The sequence below is a fragment of the Musca vetustissima genome, unplaced genomic scaffold (assembly GCF_032173495.1).
Source record: "Musca vetustissima isolate MV318-11 ecotype Yass unplaced genomic scaffold, APGP_CSIRO_Mvet_v1 utg20142, whole genome shotgun sequence".
Taxonomy (NCBI): domain Eukaryota; kingdom Metazoa; phylum Arthropoda; class Insecta; order Diptera; family Muscidae; genus Musca; species Musca vetustissima.
In genome coordinates, this window is record NW_026882995.1 from 94,459 (window position 1) to 117,732 (window position 23,274).

Below are 23,274 nucleotides of genomic sequence, written 5' to 3' on the forward strand. Positions count from 1 at the left end.
TTGTAGAATGAACGAGAAACTCGAGAACATTACTGAAGTTATTGGAAGGAGAGTGGAAACCGTGGAGGTCCAAATTAAAGAGTTGGATAAGAAAGTGCAGTCGGTTGACGAGAAGATTCTGTCTGTGGATGAGAAATTTCTGGCCCACGACCACAGGTTTACGAATCTGGAGAAGAAAATGTCGGAATTGGAAATTAAAGGTGGTCCGGTGCGAGTTCCTGATAACACACTAAAAATCAAACCTCCTGTATTCGACGGCACTACGTCATTCAATGTTTTCAAGTTACAGTTCGAGACAGTGGCTTCTAGAAATTCGTGGAACGACAGCGACAAAGCGGTTGCACTACTTCTGGCATTGAAGGGCAGTGCTGCTGATGTTATACAGAGTATTCCTGTCGCTTCTAGGAACAACTATGAAGATGTTATTGCTGCACTGGAACGTAAGTACGGTGGCGAACATAAACAAAACATATACCTTATGGAATTAAGGGAAAGAGTACAGAGGGCAAACGAGACGTTACAAGACTTTGCAGCTGAGGTGGAACGTTTGGTGCTAATGGCGTATCCAGGAGAGAATCACCCATTGGTGGACCGTATGAAAATCGAAACCTTTGTGAATGGCATACGTGACCCTGAGATTAAATGTGCAACATATGCGTCACCAAAAGCGTCATTTGCCGAAACCGTGTCGTTTGCCCTTGCCCAAGAGACGGCAAGAATAATTGTTAAGCCCCATACCCTCAAGATTCGCCAACTGGAGACCGAAGGTTGCGATCCCAAATCTCTCGTTAACTCGATCGAAGGCGCTATGAGGCGGGTAATAGAAGAAACAAAGTTAGTTGGAATGACTAAGCCCAGGGTTAGATGCTACAACTGCGATAAAACAGGTCATATTGCGCGCGAATGCAGAGCTAAGCGCAAACGATCCAGGTCATCGTCACCACCTCCAACGGAAGATGGTAGAAGAATGGCTCAACAGTCCACCAATGAGTCACCGTTAAACTAAATCGAGCCAGTCCAGCGGGGCATGAACTGGCTCCCATCGACGATGGCCCCACAATCTCCATAGCAATAGAACAACAGAAAAGTCACAACCTAACAGCAACTGGGTACATCAATGGTGATAAACGAGTTCTGACGTTAGATACAGGCGCATCAAAGTCCATCATAAGATCAGATCTGGTAAAGGGAAAAATAACGCAAATTAATGGAGTCAGACAACGGGGGAGCCCGCGGCAGTACACGGCAAGATTACCCTAAGACTGACTATTGCCAATAAATCGGTGAATTACGAGTTTATAGTTGCCGATATCATAGACGAAGTGATAATAGGCGCAGATTTTATGATTGCCTTCGGTATCAATCTGGATATGAAAGAGCGTGTGATGACCTGGTCTAACGTTGAAATTCCGTTAAACGTGGGCTACGATGAAAGTACACCCATTAGACGTCTGACTACGGACCATCCAGAGATAATACCGCCCTGTGCCGAAGCAATAATATGGGTACCAATGAATGGAGATTGTGGAGCCGAGAAGTTGTGGGTGGTGGAACCAGCAGAAAACATAAACAGTAACATCCTAATAGCGAATGCCCTGGTGAAAAGCAACAAGGACGGATTGATTCCTGTTAGAGTTTTGAACCTGTCAAACAAGCAAGAGCAAATTTGCCAATTTTCCGATGTTGGACAATGCACACCAGCTGAAGCTGTAATAAATTTGGAAACTAGCACCGAAAAGCCAGCAGCCATGGAGAAGAAGCACCTCGACGGCTACATAAAAGAGTGGACACACCAATTATCACCTTCCGAGAGGAACAAGGCTAAGCAGCTATTATGGAAATATGCCTCTACCTTTGCGTTGACAAAAGAGCACCAGGGAAGAACATCAGTGGTGAAGCATGAAATCCATACAGCAGACGCGAGACCCATTAAACAGCCTCTAAGAAGTGTTCCCCTGGCGAAAAGAGACGAGGTCCAGAAGTTGATAAGTGAAATGGAAAAGAGTGGTGTAATAGAACCATCGTCAAGTCCATGGTGCTCCCCAGTGGTATTGGTCAAGAAGAAAGACGGAAGCACCCGATTTTGCGTGGACTACCGAAAGTTGAATGATGTCACCAAGAAAGACAGCTATCCGCTCCCAAGAATCGACGACACATTGGACACATTAGCCGGGACGTCATGGTTCTCCACCCTCGACCTGCAGAGTGGGTACTGGCAAGTAGAGATCGCCGAGAAAGATAAAGAGAAAACAGCGTTTGGCGTTAATGGGGGTCTCTGGCAGTTCAATGTCATGCCATTCGGACTCTGCAACGCCCCGGCTACATTTGAAAGGCTGATGGAGCGTGTGTTAAAAGGGCTGCAGTGGAAGTCGTGCCTCATATACCTGGATGACATCATAGTCATGGGACGCAACTTCGACGAACACATCAAGAACTTAAAGGATGTTCTACAGCAGCTTTCGTCTTCAGGCCTCAAGCTGAACCCAAAGAAGTGCAGTCTCTTCCAACGAGAGGTGAAGTTCCTGGGGCACCACGTGACGCCGGAGGGCATATCGACGGATAAGGAGAAAATTCAAGCCGTCAGAGATTGGCCGCAGCCCCGAAATCTCCATGAGCTGCGAAGCTTTCTGGGTCTCTGCACCTACTACCGTCGATTTGTCCCAAATTTTGCCAACATCGCCGCCTGTCTACACCGCTTGACGCAAAAAGGCCAGAGGTTTCAGTGGGGCAACGACCAAGAAGAGGCATTCAGTAAACTCAAAGACATGCTATGCAGAGCCCCCATTTTGGCATACCCTATACCTGGCGGCAGGTTTGCTCTGGACACAGACGCAAGTGCGTGCGGCATCGGTGGCGTCCTTTCCCAGGAAATCGACGGACAGGAAAAAGTCATCGGGTACTACAGCCGGACATTGTCGAAACCTGAGAGGAATTACTGTGTGACGAGGAGAGAGCTGCTTGCTGTCCTTGAGAGCGTTAAACACTTCCACAAATACCTATATGGTCAACATTTCCTGTTGAGGACCGACCACGCTGCTCTCCAATGGTTGCTGCAGTTTAAGAATCCGGAAGGTCAACTAGCCCGTTGGATCGAGAGGCTCCAGAGTTATGACTTCAAAATCGAGCACAGAAAAGGCGGAAAACACGGTAATGCTGATGCCCTGTCTCGTCGGCCATGCAAGGTAGAATGCAGGCATTGTTCAAAGGCTGAGTGTAAGGAGAATATCGTTGATGTCCGGCTATTGCAGTTTGAGTCGGGTGAAGATTGGTCGACGGTAAAACGAGGGGATCCCATTCTGGGCAAAATAATTTCGGCCATAGAAACGGGCAAGCGACCTAGTCGCAAAGAAATTACCTCCGAAAGCCCTCTTTTAAAATCCTATTGGGCCCAGTGGGACAGTCTGCTTATAAAAGATGGTTGCCTGTATCGCAAATGGGAAAGTGAGGACGGTAAATCTCACTGGATTTTGATCGTCGTCCCAGACTCCAAAATAAGAAATGTCTTGTCGGAGTTACACGATGGGTCAAGTGGAGGACATCTTGGCAAAGCAAAGACGGCTGAAAAGGTAAAGCAGAGATTCTACTGGGTCGGCTGTCAAAAATCCATTGCCGACTGGATCGCCAATTGTGAAAGGTGCATAAGAGCTAAAGGTCCAACACGGAAGAGTCGAGGCTACATGCAGCAGTATAATTCAGGAGCCCCTTTTGAAAGAATCGCAATGGATGTAGCTGGACCGTTCCCCACAAGCGACTCTGGGAACCGGTATGTCTTAGTGGTCATGGATTACTTCAGTAAATGGCCAGAGGTTTATACTATCCCAAATCAAAAAACCAGGACAATTGTGGATGTGTTCAGCAAAAATTGGATTTGTCGCTATGGTGTTCCATCGGAGGTTCATTCCGATCAAGGTAGGAACTTTGAATCAGCGATCTTCAAGGAAATGTGTGACTCCTACGGAATCAAGAAAACCAGAACGACGCCTCTACATCCACAATCAGATGGCATGGTGGAAAGATTCAATCGTACCCTGGAAGAACATCTACGGAAAGTGGTGGACAGTGGCCAACGAGACTGGGATGAGCATATTCCAAAGTTTTTACTGGCTTATAGATCGGCCATTCATGATTCCACATCCCGGACCCCAGCCAAAGTTCTGTTCGGAAATGAATTAAAGCTACCTGGCGATTTGATATTCGGTGCTACCCCAAACGACGATGTGAACCAAGATGAAGACAGTCAAAACTCTTTCAGTAAAGTCCACGACGCAGTCCGACATCGAATAAAAATGGTTAGCAACCGCATGAAGGCAAGGTACGATCGAGCGGCAAATACCGATGGGTTCCGAGAAGGGCAACTGGTACTATTGTTCAACCCACAACGAAAGAAAGGACTATGCCCCAAATTGCAAACGCACTGGGAAGGACCCTACAAGATTGTCACGAAAATAAATGACGTCGTTTATCGCATCCAGAGGAGCGACAGTCCCAGGTCGAAGATGAAAGTTGTACATTTGGAGCGGCTGACCCCCTACGGAACGGGAACTGTGCCTATTCGGGACGAACAGGCTTAAGCGGGGGGCAATGTTACGAATATAAATTTAGATGAAGTCCGTTAATTTAAGAATTTGAATTGTAACGTAAATTTGTACTACGCAGTTTATTTGAATAACTTCACAACAACAACTACTGTATAGATTTTTCTACATCCTTCCATTTCCTCTTTCATTTTCTATTTTGTTATTGTCGTACAATTCTTGTTAAACGTCATCATTGATGATCGCTTAATTCCTCTTTCTTTGTTACCCCCTCGCCTGTATATGTGTTGTTGTTATTGTTTACTCAATGCAAGTTTGTATGTGTTGTTGTTATTGTTTACGCAATGTAAGTTTGTATGTGTGTTTGTTGCATTGGTAGATTGTTCGTGATCTAGGTGTTACCAGAAACTTCTGTAGCTACAAGCAAGGCTCATATAAATAGGGGAAATGGAAAGGCAGTGAGTCAGTTGTGAATCAGATCGCGAATTGAAACCGTCGAGTAAAGTAAAGTGCAAAGTAAAGTTGTGTGAATAAAATCATTGTAATAATCGTAATCCGAAAGAACCTTCGTTTTATTTGGTACGAATTGTATCGGGAAATAAAACAACGTCTACACGGGATTTAGTAAAACCCAAGAACGTAACAATAGTTACAAGTCTTTTGCAATTGACATGCCCACTAATTTCTTCTTAAGAAACATGATTTATCGTTAGTGTTGACAAACCTCATTGACCAAATGCCAAATTTTGACTCAATAAATGTACATAGTTCGATTAAATTTTATACAGAGATAGGTTGCAGTGTTATTAAAGATTATTCGAGGAATTTTTCATATAGTTAGTTATAGGATTTTTTAGTTATTTGAAGTTATATAAAAAAGATGCCGACTATTGGTACATGCTGGAATTAGGTGCGTTTACCCTATTCAGTTTTATTTTTTTATTATATTATCATTTTACCTAAAAAAAAACAGACGTGTATGGTACACTACCAGTACAGTTCAAGTAAGTGGAACGCTACGATTTTTATTGTTCCGACCAGCGGAACACTAACATTTTTAGTGTTCCGACCAGTGGAACACAACGATTTTTAATGTACCGCAGTCGGTACATTACAATTTTTAGTGTACCACTGCCGGTACACTACGATTTTTAGTGTACCGCTGTCGGTACACTACGATTTTTTAGTGTACCGCAGCAGGTACGCTAAGATTTTTGTTGTGCTCCGGAACAGTAACGCTAAAAATATTTTTAGTGTTTGTGTACCGGTACAGTACGTTATTTTAGTGTACCTATCCACCTTGGTACGGTACAGAACACTATGGAACGGTACCATAATGTTTATTTTCGAACGCTGATTTTAAGTAATTGACGTACTAAGGAACCAATAGGAACAAAACGTTCTGAAATTAGTATAACCTAACCTGTGACAAGTTAGTTTGAAATCGCTCAATATTTGGATAGAGCTTACATATATATTTTCGCTCGATTTCAAGTAAATTGGGCATCAAACTCCTCATGTTAGTCAGATTGACATCAAATTTTGCATAACTTTCAAAATTGAGCATAGAATTACGTAGTTGCGTTTTCTAGAAGTGCAGACATAGCCCAACGGATGACCTATTTATATTTGTTTGAAGTCGATTGACATACTTTATGGATAGATCTAGGTAGATTCACATTTAGATAAATATTTACTACTTTTCTACTTTCCTTACTGGTTTTTCTTTAGAAAAGTTAAATCAATACCGAGAGTCTCTGAATTTTTCTTTAAAAAATAGAACCCTGTGGGACTGCGAATTTTTTTCTATAGAAAAATTATAATAACGGCCTTCTTTTGTTGTGACTATGCTGAGACTTTCTGTAGGCAGAATAGTTTCTTCATAATTATATCTAGGGAAACTTTTTTTTATCGATTGATTGAAAGACTTTCTTACAGATCAAGGAGACGTCCATAGATAGCGAGCCTTTTAAATGCCTTATTCCAACGAAAAATCTATAAATGAATTCCAAAATATTTTATTGTTTTTCAATTACTTTTTTTGTAAAAATATTTTATTTATTATATATGGTATCCCGAAGGTTACCTATATTTTTTATATTACCATACAGAGAAATTAGTAGTCCCCACAAGGCATTTTTGGATATGTTGTGTGAGTTGGCTAATCAATTTGTTTTTCAGTTTACAGTTTAGGTTAGTCACGTCTCTATGCAATAGTCGGAAATTTGCAATGAACATTTGTTTAAAAGATATTTGCAATGGACATATTTAGCGAACACAGGTAGATCTCAAACAACCTGGCATTTAAATAAACTCCACAGATCCTCCTCTATAAGTCCAAATTAAATCGGCCTCAAATATAGTATATATAATAAACTTTAAAAATCAACTTATTTCCTTTGTTCTCCGATCTGAAAGGTTCTAAAATAATTTCAAAATTAATAGCTTCCCAATATTGATAGTCATTATTCCATTGTAATTTATTCCCATTTCCTTAAAGATGCCTAGGATTATTTTTAATAGACATCACAATAGATTTATTTTCGAATTAAAACTAAACGGAGCATGTCAACCAAAATTTTATTTCAAATCAAAAAAAAAAAAAAATGTCAAACATATTTTTTCATAATTACAAATGCCATATCCATTAAATTCGTAGCGCGCAAACACCTAAACTATCTTCTCCACCCTTGCCTTCGTTCCCACCAGCAACCCATTCATTGTATTGTCTTGTTTTGTTGTTGTTGTAATCGCATACATAATTGAATTAATTTCCAACAACTACAACATTTTTTGTTGTTATAAAATTCATTGAACAGCTATAAACACTCACAGTCACTGTTGGTTGACAAACATGTATGTGAGGTGCAGGGGCGGGCAACAACGCCATAAAACGGGACAAACATGCAACAACACTCATCCGCTGTCAGCAGTATTTACATCAAATTATGTCAGCATTTATTGTCGTTGAGTTTCTTTCCTCTTCGTGGTCTTTGTCTTCTGCTTCTGTTTGTTTATATCTTCACTAACATTTTTTTGAGACCAATTTGTAGGGTTCACGTATGAGCGGTGGAATATGCCACCGAAACCACCTTCCACCACGAGATTTACATTCGCAGACAGTGGGTCAAAACAATACATAAATTCAAATAAAATATGTTCTAAACAAGACGAATCCTAAGGCTTGCTTGGTAAAAGAAATTCGGAAGACGAAGCGTTGGTCGTAGATTTTTGTAAATAATTTTTATACGGAGCCCAGGATGTAAATTAAAAAAAAAAAAAAATAAAAATTTTTAAAGACGGAGCCTAGGTCGTAGTTTTTTTATAAAGGATTTTTCAATACAGAGCCCAGGGCGTAGCTTTTTTAAAAACGGATTTTTTAAGACGGAACCCCGGGCGTAGATTAAAAACCAGTGAGCGGAGCAGTATAGTCGTACGGGGCCGTTACCCTAAATAACTTCCACGAAAATCTAACTCTCTGTGGTTCTATACTCTGAGCTTGGGCAATAAATCGCGATATTAGTACAGTATAAATACCCTTGTGTTGTGATCTTCGACTTTCAATTATGGCCTATAGACCGACTCGAAAAAAACACCAAAAATTTATGTTTTGGTCCAATTTATCCCAAAATTATTATATAATAATCAACGAAAGTTATAGGATTTGTCCTTTACCATACCTGGATCCTCATGGAAAATTTCAAAGTGATCAGCGCTATATATCCACCCTCTAGTGTGGTAATGGATTACTAAATAATATCTTTGTACGTAAGCACCTGTAAAATAAGTATTTGGTCTATTTCATCCCCTAAACATCAACCGATCATTACCAAAACCCATAGGGGTCTTCATTGAGCAGAACTCATCCTACATGCAAAATTTTGTGAAGATTGGACCATAACTGTGGCCTGTATCGTGTTTACAAATTTTTATAGACAGGCGGACACACATGTCCAGATCGACTCAGCTAGTCGAGATATGGCATGCTCACTCTTTGGCCCGATACCCTTCTCCATGGAAAAATTCACGATGTTTGGACCATAATTGCGGCCTCTGGAGCGACCAGAAAAACCGACATCATATAAGTATTTGGTCCATTTCATCCCCTAAACATCAACCGATCATTACCAAAAACAATAGAGGGGTCTTCATTGAGCAGAACTCATCCTACATTCAAAATCTCGTGAAGATTGGTCAATAACTGTGGCCTGTATCGTGTTTACAAATTATAATGGACAGACGGACGGACGGACACACATGTCTAGATCGGCTCAGCTAGTCGGGATATGACGATCGGTATACCGATATTTCGCGGCTGCAAAAATCCAAGCCTTAGAAAATCATGATTTTTTTAAATCCACGCCTTTGAAATTCCGCTCCCGATAAAGTCATTGAAAAAAATATTCTTGCAGTATACCAGGGTAATTGGAATCTTAAAGACCTTCTTTTTGCATTGTTTGTTACCTGACAGTCGAAGTGCATAATTAAGCTTGACGGTTCCGTACCGGCTGACAAAGGGCATAATGTTTGTAACTAAGTATTAAATAAGTTATAATGTCACATCTCAGTCCATGTAACATTGCGCATCACAGCGGATCAACATTATTTCCATAGACATGAGCATGTTGTGCAGCTATATTCCGCTGCATTTCCCGTTCCCAACCACACTCCTTTGGCAAAACGCCTGCTTTGACATTATTTACATAGTGGTGGCTGCTGAAAAAAAGTGAGAAGGGGAAACTGACAAGGATATCTCGTGATGCCTATTATTATTTTTCCGTTTTTTTTTCTTTTTTAATAAACCTTAATCCATACTCTCATGACTGGAAATGGATGGTTGTGTGGGTTCTATATAAAAATCACAACCTAAGCATTGCCACTAATGAAAGAATTAATTTGTCATTTTGAATTTATGTATTCTCTTTTTTTGTGCTCGCATTGTCATCCCGAAGTGAACATAAACAAACAGAGAAAATGCAACGTGCAGAATAGTTGAGGGGTTCTTTCGAGGTACTGATGTTCGTTATTGTTGTTTACATTGCAATAATTATTTGCTGGCAGGCTGTTGGATTTTTTCTGTTGATGGTTGCAGATTTTTTGTTTTTTATTGTGACTGAATATTCATATCATCATTCACATCTAGTTTTAGCTAGGAGAACCGGGCAGGGACTCACCTTATTTTTCATATTTTCAAATGTAGATCTTCGAATTGTTTTTTTTTATTGTAAATCAAAACTACGCCTCTGTTGTGTAAGTTTACCTTTTATGGAACACTTCTCTGGAATGCCATTCAATTCATTCATACAAACTGATGATGTCACTTCCATTGCTAGTGATTGAATAAATATCACTGAATATTGATGTTTGAATAGTTGCGTATTTATCTAGCCCGTCAGAATATTAGCGAAAAAGAAATAATGGACCTTGTACTGGCATACTAATAATCGATGACCTCTAGGAGATCTGGAAAAGAAGTAAATCTTATTCTAGTCATTAGAAAAAATATTTAAAAAAAATCCACGCCTTTACGGGCATTAGAAAAAGAATTTTAGAAAACATATTTGCCTAAAAACTAGCCTTTATATCTCTGGAAATTGGCGAAATTTTTAACTATCATCCCTATCTAACCTTCCAAATTTAATATTGTTTTAACACTGCCCTCCATCGTTCGTCGTTTAATTTGCTAATAGGGTACAAATATGGACTATAAAAACCCGAAAACGTGACACAAATTTCAATTTCTATGGCCAGACAAAATTACGTTTCTCTATTCCCAGTGCATTATATCATCGTTGCATTGCTATATTAATAAATATATAAACCAAGAAAGATGAAGATGCCAACGTTCACATTCTACTTTGGCAATATTTTCCTTTTATATATCCTTGCCGTAAAGTGTGGTTATATGAACCTCCTCCTTAACTCCTTATTTTTATGGTTAAGCTCTTAACAAAATTGAATACATTTTTTATAAACTCCATCATCTAAGAATCCTCTACCACAACTGAAGGATATGCCTTCCTTCTTGCCTCCCCCCTTTGAACATGCTTAAATTGGGCGCCACTTGCATTTTTACCTCATTGCCAAACCTACATTTGTTGCATTCATGTTGTTGACTTCTTAGTGTGTGTGTGTTTGTTTCATATTTTTCTAACAATCTTCTTTTCTCTTTTTTTTTCCAGGTCTTAAGAAATTTTTGGCTCAGTATCCTTCCATTTTCCTGGTCGATGGTGATTATGTTCAAGTAAACTGCTACCAACATTCCAATGCCGATGATGGCGGCTATGGCGGTCGACGTGATTACATACAGGAGGCCAAAGAATATTTCAAAAATAAATTGCTACAGTATGGCATTGGTGTGGAGGTGCCAGTGCGCAGTTTATTGGGCCATAGATCACAGGCATCACCACAAGTCCGACATATATCAGGTAAGTGTGTCAGCGAAATATTTCGACAAATAACCATTATTCACACTCACCCCTCTCTCCCACTTCCATTGCAGGTCAACACATTAAGGAGTTTACGGAATTTCTTTGCAAACATCCCGACACATTTCGTGTGGTCGATGATCATGTGGTCTTGGTGGGCTGTGAAGATATGACCGATTTACCGGCCCGTGATCGTCTACATTTGCCCCAGACAAATATCGACACTCGAGCCACTCAACAAATGTTGGATTTCTTTGCTCAATGCATCGAGATGAAGGGACCCATTATGGTCGATCAATTATTCCATTTGGTTACCACCAATTTCCCCCAGGAACAATGGTTGCGCATGTTTAAAACCCCTAGCGATTTGATGACTTTCCTACGACTATTCTCCGATTGTTTTCACATTCAAGCAAATCTAGTCACTCTATTACAAAAACCTAAGCTAAGCGATTCTCATATACAACAGTCACAGGCCAAGTCACGGGAGCAATATAATGCTATGAACAATAATCGCAATGGTAATGCGGGCCAACAGCAGCAGGATAAATCATCTCAATCGCAGCCCGCCATAAGTGCAGTGCAACAGCGATTGTTGTCGCCACGTCTAAATCACAGCACCAACAACAACAATAACAACAATGGCAATAACTCATTACAAAACAACAACAGCATCAACAATTCAAGCAACAACAACAACAGCATTGCATCACCCAATTTTAAATTAAATGCTCCCGTAACCACTCACAACGCCTCCTCGGCCACATCTGGTTCCAATGGTGATTTGTCACAAACTCGTTCTGAACCCAATTCAGGATTTGATAGTTATATCCCAATATCGGAGATGAAATTGGAAAATCTATGTGAACGTAATTATCCTGCACCCAACAACTGTTCATCATATGGCGCCACCTCCAATCAACAATCATCCGTAGGGGGTGCAGCACCCGTCAATAATCACTCAACACCACCTGCCATATCATTGCCACCGCATCAGGCACCCCTACCAACTGCAGAACGTCTTAACAGTGCCAATCAAACTTTGAAGCAGCGTATCAACAACCTGGTCATACGGACCCTAGCCGAAAACTATGAAAAAGACAAACAATCCATGGCCAATCAACAGGCTGGTTCTGTTGGTTATAATCCCCAGAATTCGCCACATCACAGTCCCAATCATGCGAATGCCAACAATTCATCGGTGGGTCATAACTCTACGATTAATTCGTATAACAATTCGTCGTCGTCATCTCCTAGTCAAAATTATTTTGTCGGTGATACTTGGAAAATTAAAGTTCTGCAAAATACCAGTGTCATTGCGAACATTAAACAATCGCTATTTGTAACCGAGGCAATGCTCAAATTTGCCCAACAAAATCAATCAATTGTTGTGTCCCTGGATTGTGAGGGTATCAATTTGGGCATCAAAGGCGAGATAACTCTCATTGAGATTGGCACCACACGTGGTGAAGCATTCATTTTTGATGTACGCACCTGCCCGGAAATGATTAATGATGGTGGTTTGAAAGCTTTGCTGGAGCATGAAAATGTCATCAAGGTGGTCCATGATTGTCGCAATGATGCTGTTAATTTATATCTACAATTTGGTATTCTACTGAGAAATGTTTTCGATACACAGGTGAGTGATGGAAAAAGAGAGATGGAAGATCTTATTAAGGTTTAAAATGGCTTATAAAGGTCCGGAAGAGTTGGAAAAATGATGCAGGTCTTCTCAAGACAGAAATCCACGTCTGATGGTCCTATAAAAATATTCTTTAAAAATTCACGTCTGATGGCCTTATAAAAAATATTCTAAAAAATCTACGCCTGAGGCTGCCATGGCCTTACAAAAATATACATTAAAAATTCACCTCTGAGGCTCTGATGGTCCCATAAAAAATATTCTTAAAAATCCACGCCTGAGGCTGTGATGGCCTTACAAAAAAATACTTTAAAATTTCACGTCTGAGGCTCTGATGGTCCTATAAAAAATATTCTTAAAAAATCCACGCCTGAGGCTCTGATGGTCCTACAAAAAAAATATATATATATATATATATTCTTTAAAAATTCACGCCTGATGCTCTGATAGTCCTTTAAAATTCAACGTCTGAAGCTTTGAAAGTCCTACAAAAAAAAATATATATATATATATATTCCTTAAAAATTCACGCCTGATGCTCTGACGGTCCTACAAAAAATATTCTTTAAAAATTCATGCCTGATGCTCTGATGGTCCTACAAAAAAATATTATTTAAAAATTCACGCCTGATGCTCTGATGGTCTTTCAATTATACTTTAAAGAATCCACGCTTGAGAGCCCAATGGTCCTTTTAAAAATATTTCTGAAACATCCACGCCTAAGGCTCTGATGGTCCTACAAAAAAAAATATTATTTAAAAATTCACGCCTGATGCTCTGATGGTCTTTCAATTATACTTTAAAGAATCCACGCTTGAGAGCCCAATGGTCCTTTTAAAAATATTTCTGAAACATCCACGCCTAAGGCTCTGATGGTCCTCTAAAAATATTCTTTAAGAAATCCACGCCTAGGGCTCTGATGGTCTTCTAAAATTATTCTTTAAAAAATCCACGTCTAGGGCTCTGATGGTCCTCTAGAAATATTCTTTAAAAAATCCACGCCTAGGGCTCTGATGACCCTCTAAAAATATTCTTTAAAAAATCCACGCTTAAGGCTCTGATGGTCCTCTAAAGATATTTGTAAAAAACGCGTATATGATGCTCTGATATTCATTCGAAAAATATTCTTAAACATATCCACGTCTTGGGTTCTGATATTCCTTTAAAAAATATTCTTAAAAAATCCACGTCTTGGGCTCTGAAAGTCCTTTAAAAAATATTTATAAAAAATCCACGTCTTGGGCTCTGATAGTCCTTTAAAAAATATTCTTAAAAAATCCACGTCTTGGGCTCTGATAATCCTTTAAAAAATATTTATAAAAAATCCACGTCTTGGGCTCTGATAGTCCTCTAAAAATATAATCCAAGTCTGAAGCTCTTATGGCTCTTTAAAAATATTCTTCAAAAATCCACGTCTGAAGCTCTGATGGCTCTTTAAAAAATCCACGACTAAGGCTCTGATGGCCATCTAAAAATATTCTTTAAAAATCCACGTCTGAAGCTCTGATGGCTCTTTAAAAAATCTACGCCCAAGGCTCTGATGGTCATCTAAAAATATTCTTTAAAAAATTCACGCCTAAGGCTCTGATGGTCATCTAAAAATATTCTTTAAAAAATCCACGTCCAAGATTCCAATGTTTATATAAAAAAATATTCGAAAATAGAGACCACAGGTTATTTTAAAATATTCTTCAAAAAATTCACACTTGAGCCTTTAAAAAAAATCATCGTAGAAATGGAAGCCAGAAGTTTTTATGGGAGTCATTTAGGGTATATGGCCCTGATCAGGGCTCATAGATCTCAAATATTCTGTGTTATGTTTATTTCTTCAACCCTTTTTTATATTTAATTTTTTTATTTTTGTTACTTTTCCTTCCAGGCTGCCCATGCTATTGTCCAATATCAGGAGAGCGGCAAACAGGTGTACAAAGCCAAATACATATCGTTGAATTCACTGTGTGAACAATATAATGCTCCGATAAATCCAATAAAGGAGCAACTAAAACAAATCTATAGACGCGATCAGAAATACTGGGCCAAACGGCCATTGACGCGCGAGATGTTACTCTATGCTGCCGGAGATGTTTTAGTTTTGATCAATGATCAGCTCTATGGAAATTTAACAAGGTAAGGCCACACCTTACAATTTTCTTTATTTTAAATTTTAATATTTTTCACTCTTCTTCCTCACAGACAAATAAAGCCAGAAAATCTGCAATTATTTTCTGAACTTTGTACCGAACAAATTCTCATGCATATCAAGCCAAACGAAGTGAAAATACGTAAGAAGCAACGAAAAATATCCACTGAAGTATCCGATCTCAAACAGAAATTAGCTCAAACCAAAACCAAGAGTATTGTGTTGTCCAATCGGGAAATTCGATTGTTAAGGTTTGTATATCAGGACCAAGGGGATACAACAAGGAATATTAATAATTTTTATTTTTTTTTAATTTCACAGATATATGGACTTGACTGAAGATGAAAAGGAACGTGTTAAGGGTTACTATAAGGTTGCCAAGAAATTAGAAAAAATGGAATCGTCTGGACAACAGAATAAGTAAGGCAGTCAATATATTTTTATTGGCTCCATATTAATATTTTCTTTTTGTCTTTGTTACCCTCTCTTAACAGAGATCAAAGTGACTCGGAAGATGAACAGGAAACCAATGAAAACGACAATTTCCCCAGTTTGGATTCGGTGCCATCGGACAACTCATTGACTGGCACTTTCTCGCCCCGTTTCAGCTCGGAACCACCCAGCTTGACAGAATCCATGCAAATGATGGATGAGATATTGGCAAATCAATCTATGGATCGTGTGGCCAAAATTGATAAACTTGAAGCAATATTATCGGCTGTGACACTGTTGCCAAGTGATCAGGTGAGTACGCTATTAGAATTTGTAATTGATTATATATTAATATGGACTTTCTTTTCTTTTGCAGATCATAACTTCCAATGACCAATTGGGCACGACCATAGCGACAACTGATAATTTACAGATTGTCAGAGAAAAAACGAAAAAGTAAGTATAAGAAGAGGAAAAAAATAAGTGTATGATTGTAGAACAAAGAAGACGAATAGACAGATTATGCTGATAATGAACATCTGCGGCTGTGGTTGTGATAGAATAAATATTTCTAACATATTGGCGCCTATGGTTGTGATAGACCTACAAAACATTTCCATAAAAATGTCATTCTAAAGCCCTTACAGTCCTTCAAAAAATATACCTAAAACATATACGCCTGAGGCTGTGAAAGTTCTTAAAAATATTCTTGAAAATCCATGCCTTTGGCGTTGATATAGACCCCTGTAATATATTCTTAAAAAATACAAGACTGTTACTGTATGAATTTTCGGAGGGTAGACTGTGTTCCATTCGTAGATTTTTTAGACATTTTATTTTATTTTTTTTTTTTTTGTTTAAATCCAATCCTTTCGCGATGATAATCCCCTGCAAAATATCGTTAAAAAATGACACTGACAACCCAGCCATTAAATTTTTGAGGGCCGACAGTGACAGTTTAAACGTATTCTTAAAGAATCCACGTCTGAGACTCTGATAGTCCTTTAAAATACATTCTTAAAGAATTCACGTCTGAGACTCTGATAGTCTTATAAAAAATATTCTTAAAGAATCTACGCCTTCAGTAGGTCCTTAAAAAATATTCTTAAAGAATCTACGCCTAATTCTCTGATATTCTTTTCTTAAATATTCTTAATGATGGCCCTTGAATAAATATGCCTTAAAAATCCACGCCTAAGGCTCTGATAGTCCTCTAAAAAATATGCCTTAAAAATCCACGCCTAAGGCTCTGATAGTCCTCTAAAAAATATGCCTTAAAAATCCACGCCTAAGGCTCTGATAGTCCTCTAAAAAATATGCCTTAAAAATCCACGCCTAAGGCTCTGATAGTCCTCTAAAAAATATCCACGCCTAAGGCTCTGATAGTCCTCTAAAAAATATGCCTTAAAAATCCACGCCTAAGGCTCTGATAGTCCTCTAAAAAATATCCACGCCTAAGGCTCTGATAGTCCTCTAAAAAATATGCCTTAAAAATCCACGCCTAAGGCTCTGATAGTCCTCTAAAAAATATGCCTTAAAAATCCACGCCTAAGGCTCTGATAGTCCTCTAAAAAATATGCCTTAAAAATCCACGCCTAAGGCTCTGATAGTCCTCTAAAAAATATGCCTTAAAAATCCACGCCTAAGGCTCTGATAGTCCTCTAAAAAATATGCCTTAAAAATCCACGCCTAAGGCTCTGATAGTCCTCTAAAAAATATGCCTTAAAAATCCACGCCTAAGGCTCTGATAGTCCTCTAAAAAATATGCCTTAAAAATCCACGCCTAAGGCTCTGATAGTCCTCTAAAAAATATGCCTTAAAAATCCACGCCTAAGGCTCTGATAGTCCTCTAAAAAATATGCCTTAAAAATCCACGCCTAAGGCTCTGATAGTCCTCTAAAAAATATGCCTTAAAAATCCACGCCTAAGGCTCTGATAGTCCTTTAAAAAATATGCCTTAAAAATCCACGCCTAAGGCTCTGATAGTCCTCTAAAAAAATTGCCTTAAAAACCCACGCCTAAGGCTCTGATAGTCCTCTAAAAAATATGCCTTAAAAATCCACGCCAAAGGCTCTGATAGTCCTCTAAAAAATATGCCTTAAAAATCCACACCTAAGGCTCTGATAGTCCTCTAAAAATATGCCTTAAAAATCCACGCCTAAGTCTCTGATAGTCCTCTAAAAAATATTCCTTAAAAATCCACGCCTAAGGCTCTGATAGTCCTCTAAAAAATATGCCTTAAAAATCCACGCCTGAAACTCTGATTTTCCTTGAAACAATATTATTTAAAAATCCACGCCTAAGGACCTAATCCTTTAAAATCCTTTAAAAAATATTCTTAATGAATCCACGCCTGAAACTCTGATAGTATTATATAAAATATTCTTTAAATATCCATGTCTACGTAGCTGATGGTCTTCTAAAATATATCCCTTAAACATCTACGTCTAAAACACTGATGGTCCTCTAAATAAGGCCCTTAAAAATTCCACTTCTACAGTGCTGATAGTCCTCTAAAATATGTCTTAAAAATTAACACCTAAATCGCTGATAGTCCTCTAAAAATATGTCTTAATCCACGCCAAAAGCTCTGATAGTCCTCTAAAATCATTCCTAAAATATGGACACTTGTGTAGCTGATGGTCCTCTAAAATCATTCCTAAAATATCGACACTTGTGTAGATGATGGTACTTGAAAAAATATTCTTTAAAAATCCACGCCTACATCTATGATGGTACTTGAAAAAATATTCTTTAAAAATCCACGCATACATCCATGATGGTACTTGAAAAACTATTCTTTGAAAATTCACGCCTACATCCATGATGGTAGTTGAAAAAATATTCTTTAAAAATTCACGCCTAATAGGGCTGATAGTCTTCTAAAAATATTCTTTAAAAATCCACGACAAATACAACCCCTAAAGGGCCTTGAAAAAATATTCTATAAAATATTTTTATATATAGTCCATGCCTTATATATGTGTTGTGTAGCCTTATATAGTGTCTGAAAAATATTTGTTAAAAAATCTTCAACTATATAGCCCTTGAAAAATATTCATTAATTAATTTTTCCCTTTCCTCTCTCTAGCATGAAAAATTGCAATTGTGTTGGCGAGCGTAGCACCACGCCCACAACCAACAATCAGAATTCCCAAATTATACGCAACGCCGTGGACAAAGGCCAAGTAAAAATGATTGACGCAGCATCACAAACATTGAGTACTGGCGACATTGTCATAACCAAGATTATCTTCGAGGACGAACATGAAAAGGCCAAAGAAAAAGTCTTGACTTCATCGCCTAAACGAAATACTTCTGCATAAATTCCGAAATCACAATGGCAACAACAATAAAAAAACAACAACGGAGAAAAATAAAAAAAAGTTTGATGAGATTTATATTAAAACAAAAAAACAATACACACATTTAAAATGATTCCTAATTAATTAATTAATTGAAATGTAAAAGCAAGAAAAAACGATTTAAAAGCAACTTTAAATAATTTGATTATAATTATAGTATGTAATTATATAAATAATATTTTTTGTTAAATTTTTTTCTCAATTTAAGTATAACATTTATTTATCATGTATGTATGATTTATTTTTTTCGTCTTTTTGGTTTCCTTAGGGAATTGAAAAAGAGTTATAGAGAGAGAACGAGAGCGTTATAAACTATTATTGAACAGTAAAATCCACAACAACACAAACAATATATATAACCAAGCAATATTGTAGTATGTGCCTAAATGTTGAACATTTATTATTGCTAAACAACAAAAAAACTTAATTTAATTGTAAAAGTAAATTTTTCCATTTGTTTATAACAAAAAGAAAAAAAAGTGGAAAATCAAACAATTCCTTTATTTTATGTTATATGTTAAAATTAAAATTTATATAAAACACAACACAAAATGTATTGATATATTTCTTTTTTGTTTGATTATATTTTCTATCTTCTCCTTTTTCTTTTTGATTTTTCTTTTAACATAATTGTTTTAATTGCTTAATTTTTATACCCATCCCATTTTTGAAACATTCAACATTGATTGTATTTTGTAAAGTCAAATAAGTAATCAAATTAAATGATAGAAAAGAAACAAGTTTCAATTAAACAATTAAATATTAATGTAATTATATATCATCATTTATTGCAAAACATATAAACTAAAAAAGAAAACCCCCCTATATATGATTACTAATAAAACGATAACAAAAAAACTGTATACAAATTCTTGAAGTTACTTATGAAATGGATGGAATGGGGCACTTCTCTAAATAAATATTTTTTAAAACCCGTGTCTTTCGCGTTAAGAGTCCCCTGTAAAATATTCTTAAAAATAACGTCGCCAAGCCATAGCCATGGATTTTTTGAGGTCTGACAGTGTCACAGTCGTAGATTTTTTAGAACTTTAAAAAATGTTCTTAAGTAATATACGCCTAAGGCTCTATAAAATATTCTTTAAATATCCACGTCTATGTAGCTGATGATTTTCTTAAAAATATTTCTTAAAATTCCACGTCTAAAGCGCTGATATTCCTCTAAATGTGGCCCTTAAATAGCCACAACTTAAGGGCTGATAGTCTTCTAAAAATATTAGTTTAAAATCAAACCCTAAAGCGCTTATAGTCTTCTAATAAAACGATAACAAAAACTGTATTCAAATTGTTTAAATTACTTTTGAAATGGAGATCAACAGCACCTCTTCCTTACACTGATATATTTTCCGAATATTCCCAATATTCATTACAGCCCTGCTAATTACTTATCGAGATTCCTTTCACCGTGGGTTGTGTTGTGATGTTCGGCTTTCAATTGTAACCTATAGACCGACTCAAAAACACAAAAAATAAGTTTTCGGTCCACTCCATCCCACTATTATTACCTGATCATCACCGAAAATTATAGGCGTTGTCCTTGACCATACCTGGATCCTCATGGAAAAAATCTGAAAGGATCAGCGCTATATTTCCGCCGTCTAGTGTGATAATGGGTTACTAAATAAGATCTGAATACGTAAGCACCTGTAAATATTTAAGTGTAACTCCCACATCCGATTACATACGACAATATAATTGTTATCAAATTAAAGGTCAACCACTCCTCTTGGACTATCAACTTTTCTGGTCTATGTTCTTCAGGTGTAAATATAGAATAGAATACAAATTTTGTAATTTTTCACACTAAAGTCAGGGTCCATTTGACCCGCCAAATATTAACCGATCTTTGTCAGAACAGGCATGCTTATTATTTGGCCGGATCCCCTTCTCCATGTTTCGGGCCATAATTGCGGCCTCTGTAACGACCAGAAAATCAGACAAAAAAAAGTTTTTGGTCCATTTCATCTCCTAAATATTAACCGATCTTTACCAAAAAAAATATAGGGGTCTTCATTGGTCAGAATCCATCCTACATGCAAAATTGGTCCATAACTGGCCTGTATCGTGTTTACAAATTATAATGAACATACGGACGGACGGACACACATGTCTAGATCGACCCAGCTAGTCGAGATATGACGAACGGTATACTTAAAGGTGGGTCTAGGACCAATATTTCGCGGCGTTACAAACTCTTGGGGCTGCACAAAGCTATAATACCCTGACAACATAGTTGTGTAGGGCATAAAAATCCACGCCTTGTAAAGTCATGGAAAAAATATTTTAAAAAATCCACACCTTATATAGTCACTGGAAAAAATAGTCTTTAAAAATCCACGCCTTATATGGTCATTCAAAACATTTTGTATGGAATGTACCACAAGGAGTGGACCGATGGGTCCCATCTTCGAACTTGATTTAAATTTGAAAGAGATATTACGATGTGTAAAGTTTGAATGAAATCGGTTATTCCCTTGGACTGTTATCGTGCGTACCAGACAGCCATACCTAAATTACATACATACATCATGAGCCTGTTTCATGTATGTGTATGCTTTTTTATATGTGTGCGTGTGGGTTTCGTGGAGAAAATACGAAAATTTCTAATTGAAAAGTTACCTTACGAAGAATATTTTAACAACCAGGCGAACAGAATCTAGTAGAAAATTAATTTTCAAAAAATATTACCTTCTTCTCTCACACAACTCCTCGCTTACAAAAACTAATAACTAAAAATCAAAGCATACTTTCAGGCGCCTATGAAATAAATACATTTGAGTATGGTGGCGTTGTCAGTGATGGATGTTGAGTTTCACAACAAAGCAAATGATTTCTGAGCATGGCTCTTTTTATAAGTTATGGTCGCCTGGTATTGATTTTCGTAAAACCTGTCAAAAATCATATTTTGAGAAATGACCAAAAATCGTCGTAGCCGAAACGCACACACACATACATATTTATGCAAATAATTGGGTGTTTGGTAGATGAAGTGCTTAGATAATCATATGAAGTGGTCTGATTAAAATGATTAATTAATTTTTAAGTATTCTTCGGATATATCGGTCCATATTCCGTTTAGATATTGTGTCCATATTACCGTCCTATATTCGAAAGTTTTGTGGACGAGGGAGTTTTGTAGGGCTGAAATCATAATTGGAGATAATTTAGAATATTGGTCGATGTGTTTTAGGTGTTTTCAAGGTCCTTGGCGCATTTTTAGAAGTATTTTCAAGGAGCTAAAGAAAGCATTTTCCAGGGGAAAGAGAAAATTACCATTATGTGATATTTTATGCAGACTATTTTTTATAGTCCTGTAAAAAGTTTTTTTTTGTAGAAAAAACACACATTTGTTTTTAATATTTTCCATAAATTGTTTATTTATTTATCTTTGATAATAATAGTTTAATAAAAAATAATAATTATAATAATTTCTTTAGCCAATGTTTAACATTGAATCGAGGAGGAAGCACAATTATAATTTCATACATATATTTTTTTTTTATAAAAACGAGAATTTGTAAAAAATACCTAAAACATAAAATTTATAAATATTTACAAAAATGATTAACAAATGGGGAAAGAAAACACAATAATAACAAAAATTGTTAAAAAAAATTAAAAGTAATAAAAAAAACAATTTTTTCTTTTAAAATGCCTAGGCTACGATACGAAAAAAAATCTTTGAATTAATTTTAAAATTAATTATTTATAAAAATAATTTATTACACTAACAAACATGATATATAACATTATTTCTTTTATTTTTTTTCTTTAGTTCTCCTTTCATGTTTGTTAGTGTGTAACTTCTTCAAAAAAATTTAATTTGAAAAAAAAAACAATGGTATCTAAAATAATTTCAAAAAATATAAAAAATTTTGTTTTTTTGAGTTTTCCGAAAAAAAAACACTTATAAATATAAAAAAATGTTAGTTTTTGTTTAAATATAGTTTTAGGTTAGAGAACACATTTTCTTTTTTTTTTTGTAGAGAAATAAAAAATAAAACATAAAGTTTGTTGTAATGACATGTAGATAAGGCAGAAGAGTTCAAGGTAACACGGTCAACAAATTTATATATATTTTTTGGTGGGTTAAAGGTTTGAGGGTGAAAGGATATTTTCTTTTTTTTTCTGAACAAGGATATCGTATAGTAGAGTAGGTAAATATATATATATGTATAGATATATATTTAAGTTTTAGTATATATAGTAGTAGAATATAAAATATGTATATATATGTGGGTAATATTAATAGTTAATTTTTGTTTTCTTTCAGGTTATTTCGGTTATTAGCTCGATTATGGACTTCAATTGAACAGCAAAATTAGTTTGACTCCCGTTTTAGAGCCATTGGTAATTTTTTCCTACATAATAGCCTATAGTTTTTTATTTTATTTTGTGATATAACAATAAGAAATTATTCACTGCCAGTCTCCAAACAAAATTGTAGGATTTTTTTTTCAATTCTATGAATTCATCACTATTAGGTTTTTTTTTCTATCCCTCTCTAATTTTCTTTATCACTTTTTTTTGTTGTAGTTAACATTGTAATTTTGGTCTATGTTTTAGGATTTATGCAACAAAATGCTTGAAACAACTTGTCATCAGAGCCGCTAATTTTTTTGGTGTCGGATATTGTAAAAAAAAATCAAAAAAGTGGCGCCCAACATATCAACTTTTTTAAATTAAAAAAATACACAGGAGGACCATATGGACC

General features: G+C 36.6%; 1 protein-coding gene across 1 annotated transcript in view; it reads left to right on the forward strand.

Annotated features, from left to right (window-relative positions):
- LOC133329732 (uncharacterized) overlaps nucleotides 1–18,503 on the forward strand; it is a 58,218-nt gene extending 39,715 nt beyond the window's left edge. Inside the window, exons 2-9 of the mRNA XM_061538198.1 lie at nucleotides 10,718–10,963; nucleotides 11,038–12,602; nucleotides 14,485–14,732; nucleotides 14,799–14,996; nucleotides 15,067–15,165; nucleotides 15,240–15,489; nucleotides 15,554–15,633; nucleotides 18,269–18,503. Coding sequence (XP_061394182.1) covers nucleotides 10,718–10,963; nucleotides 11,038–12,602; nucleotides 14,485–14,732; nucleotides 14,799–14,996; nucleotides 15,067–15,165; nucleotides 15,240–15,489; nucleotides 15,554–15,633; nucleotides 18,269–18,503 — 2,921 coding nt within the window. The remainder of the gene's footprint in view (nucleotides 1–10,717; nucleotides 10,964–11,037; nucleotides 12,603–14,484; nucleotides 14,733–14,798; nucleotides 14,997–15,066; nucleotides 15,166–15,239; nucleotides 15,490–15,553; nucleotides 15,634–18,268) is intronic.
- The last annotated feature ends 4,771 nt before the right edge of the window (nucleotides 18,504–23,274 follow it).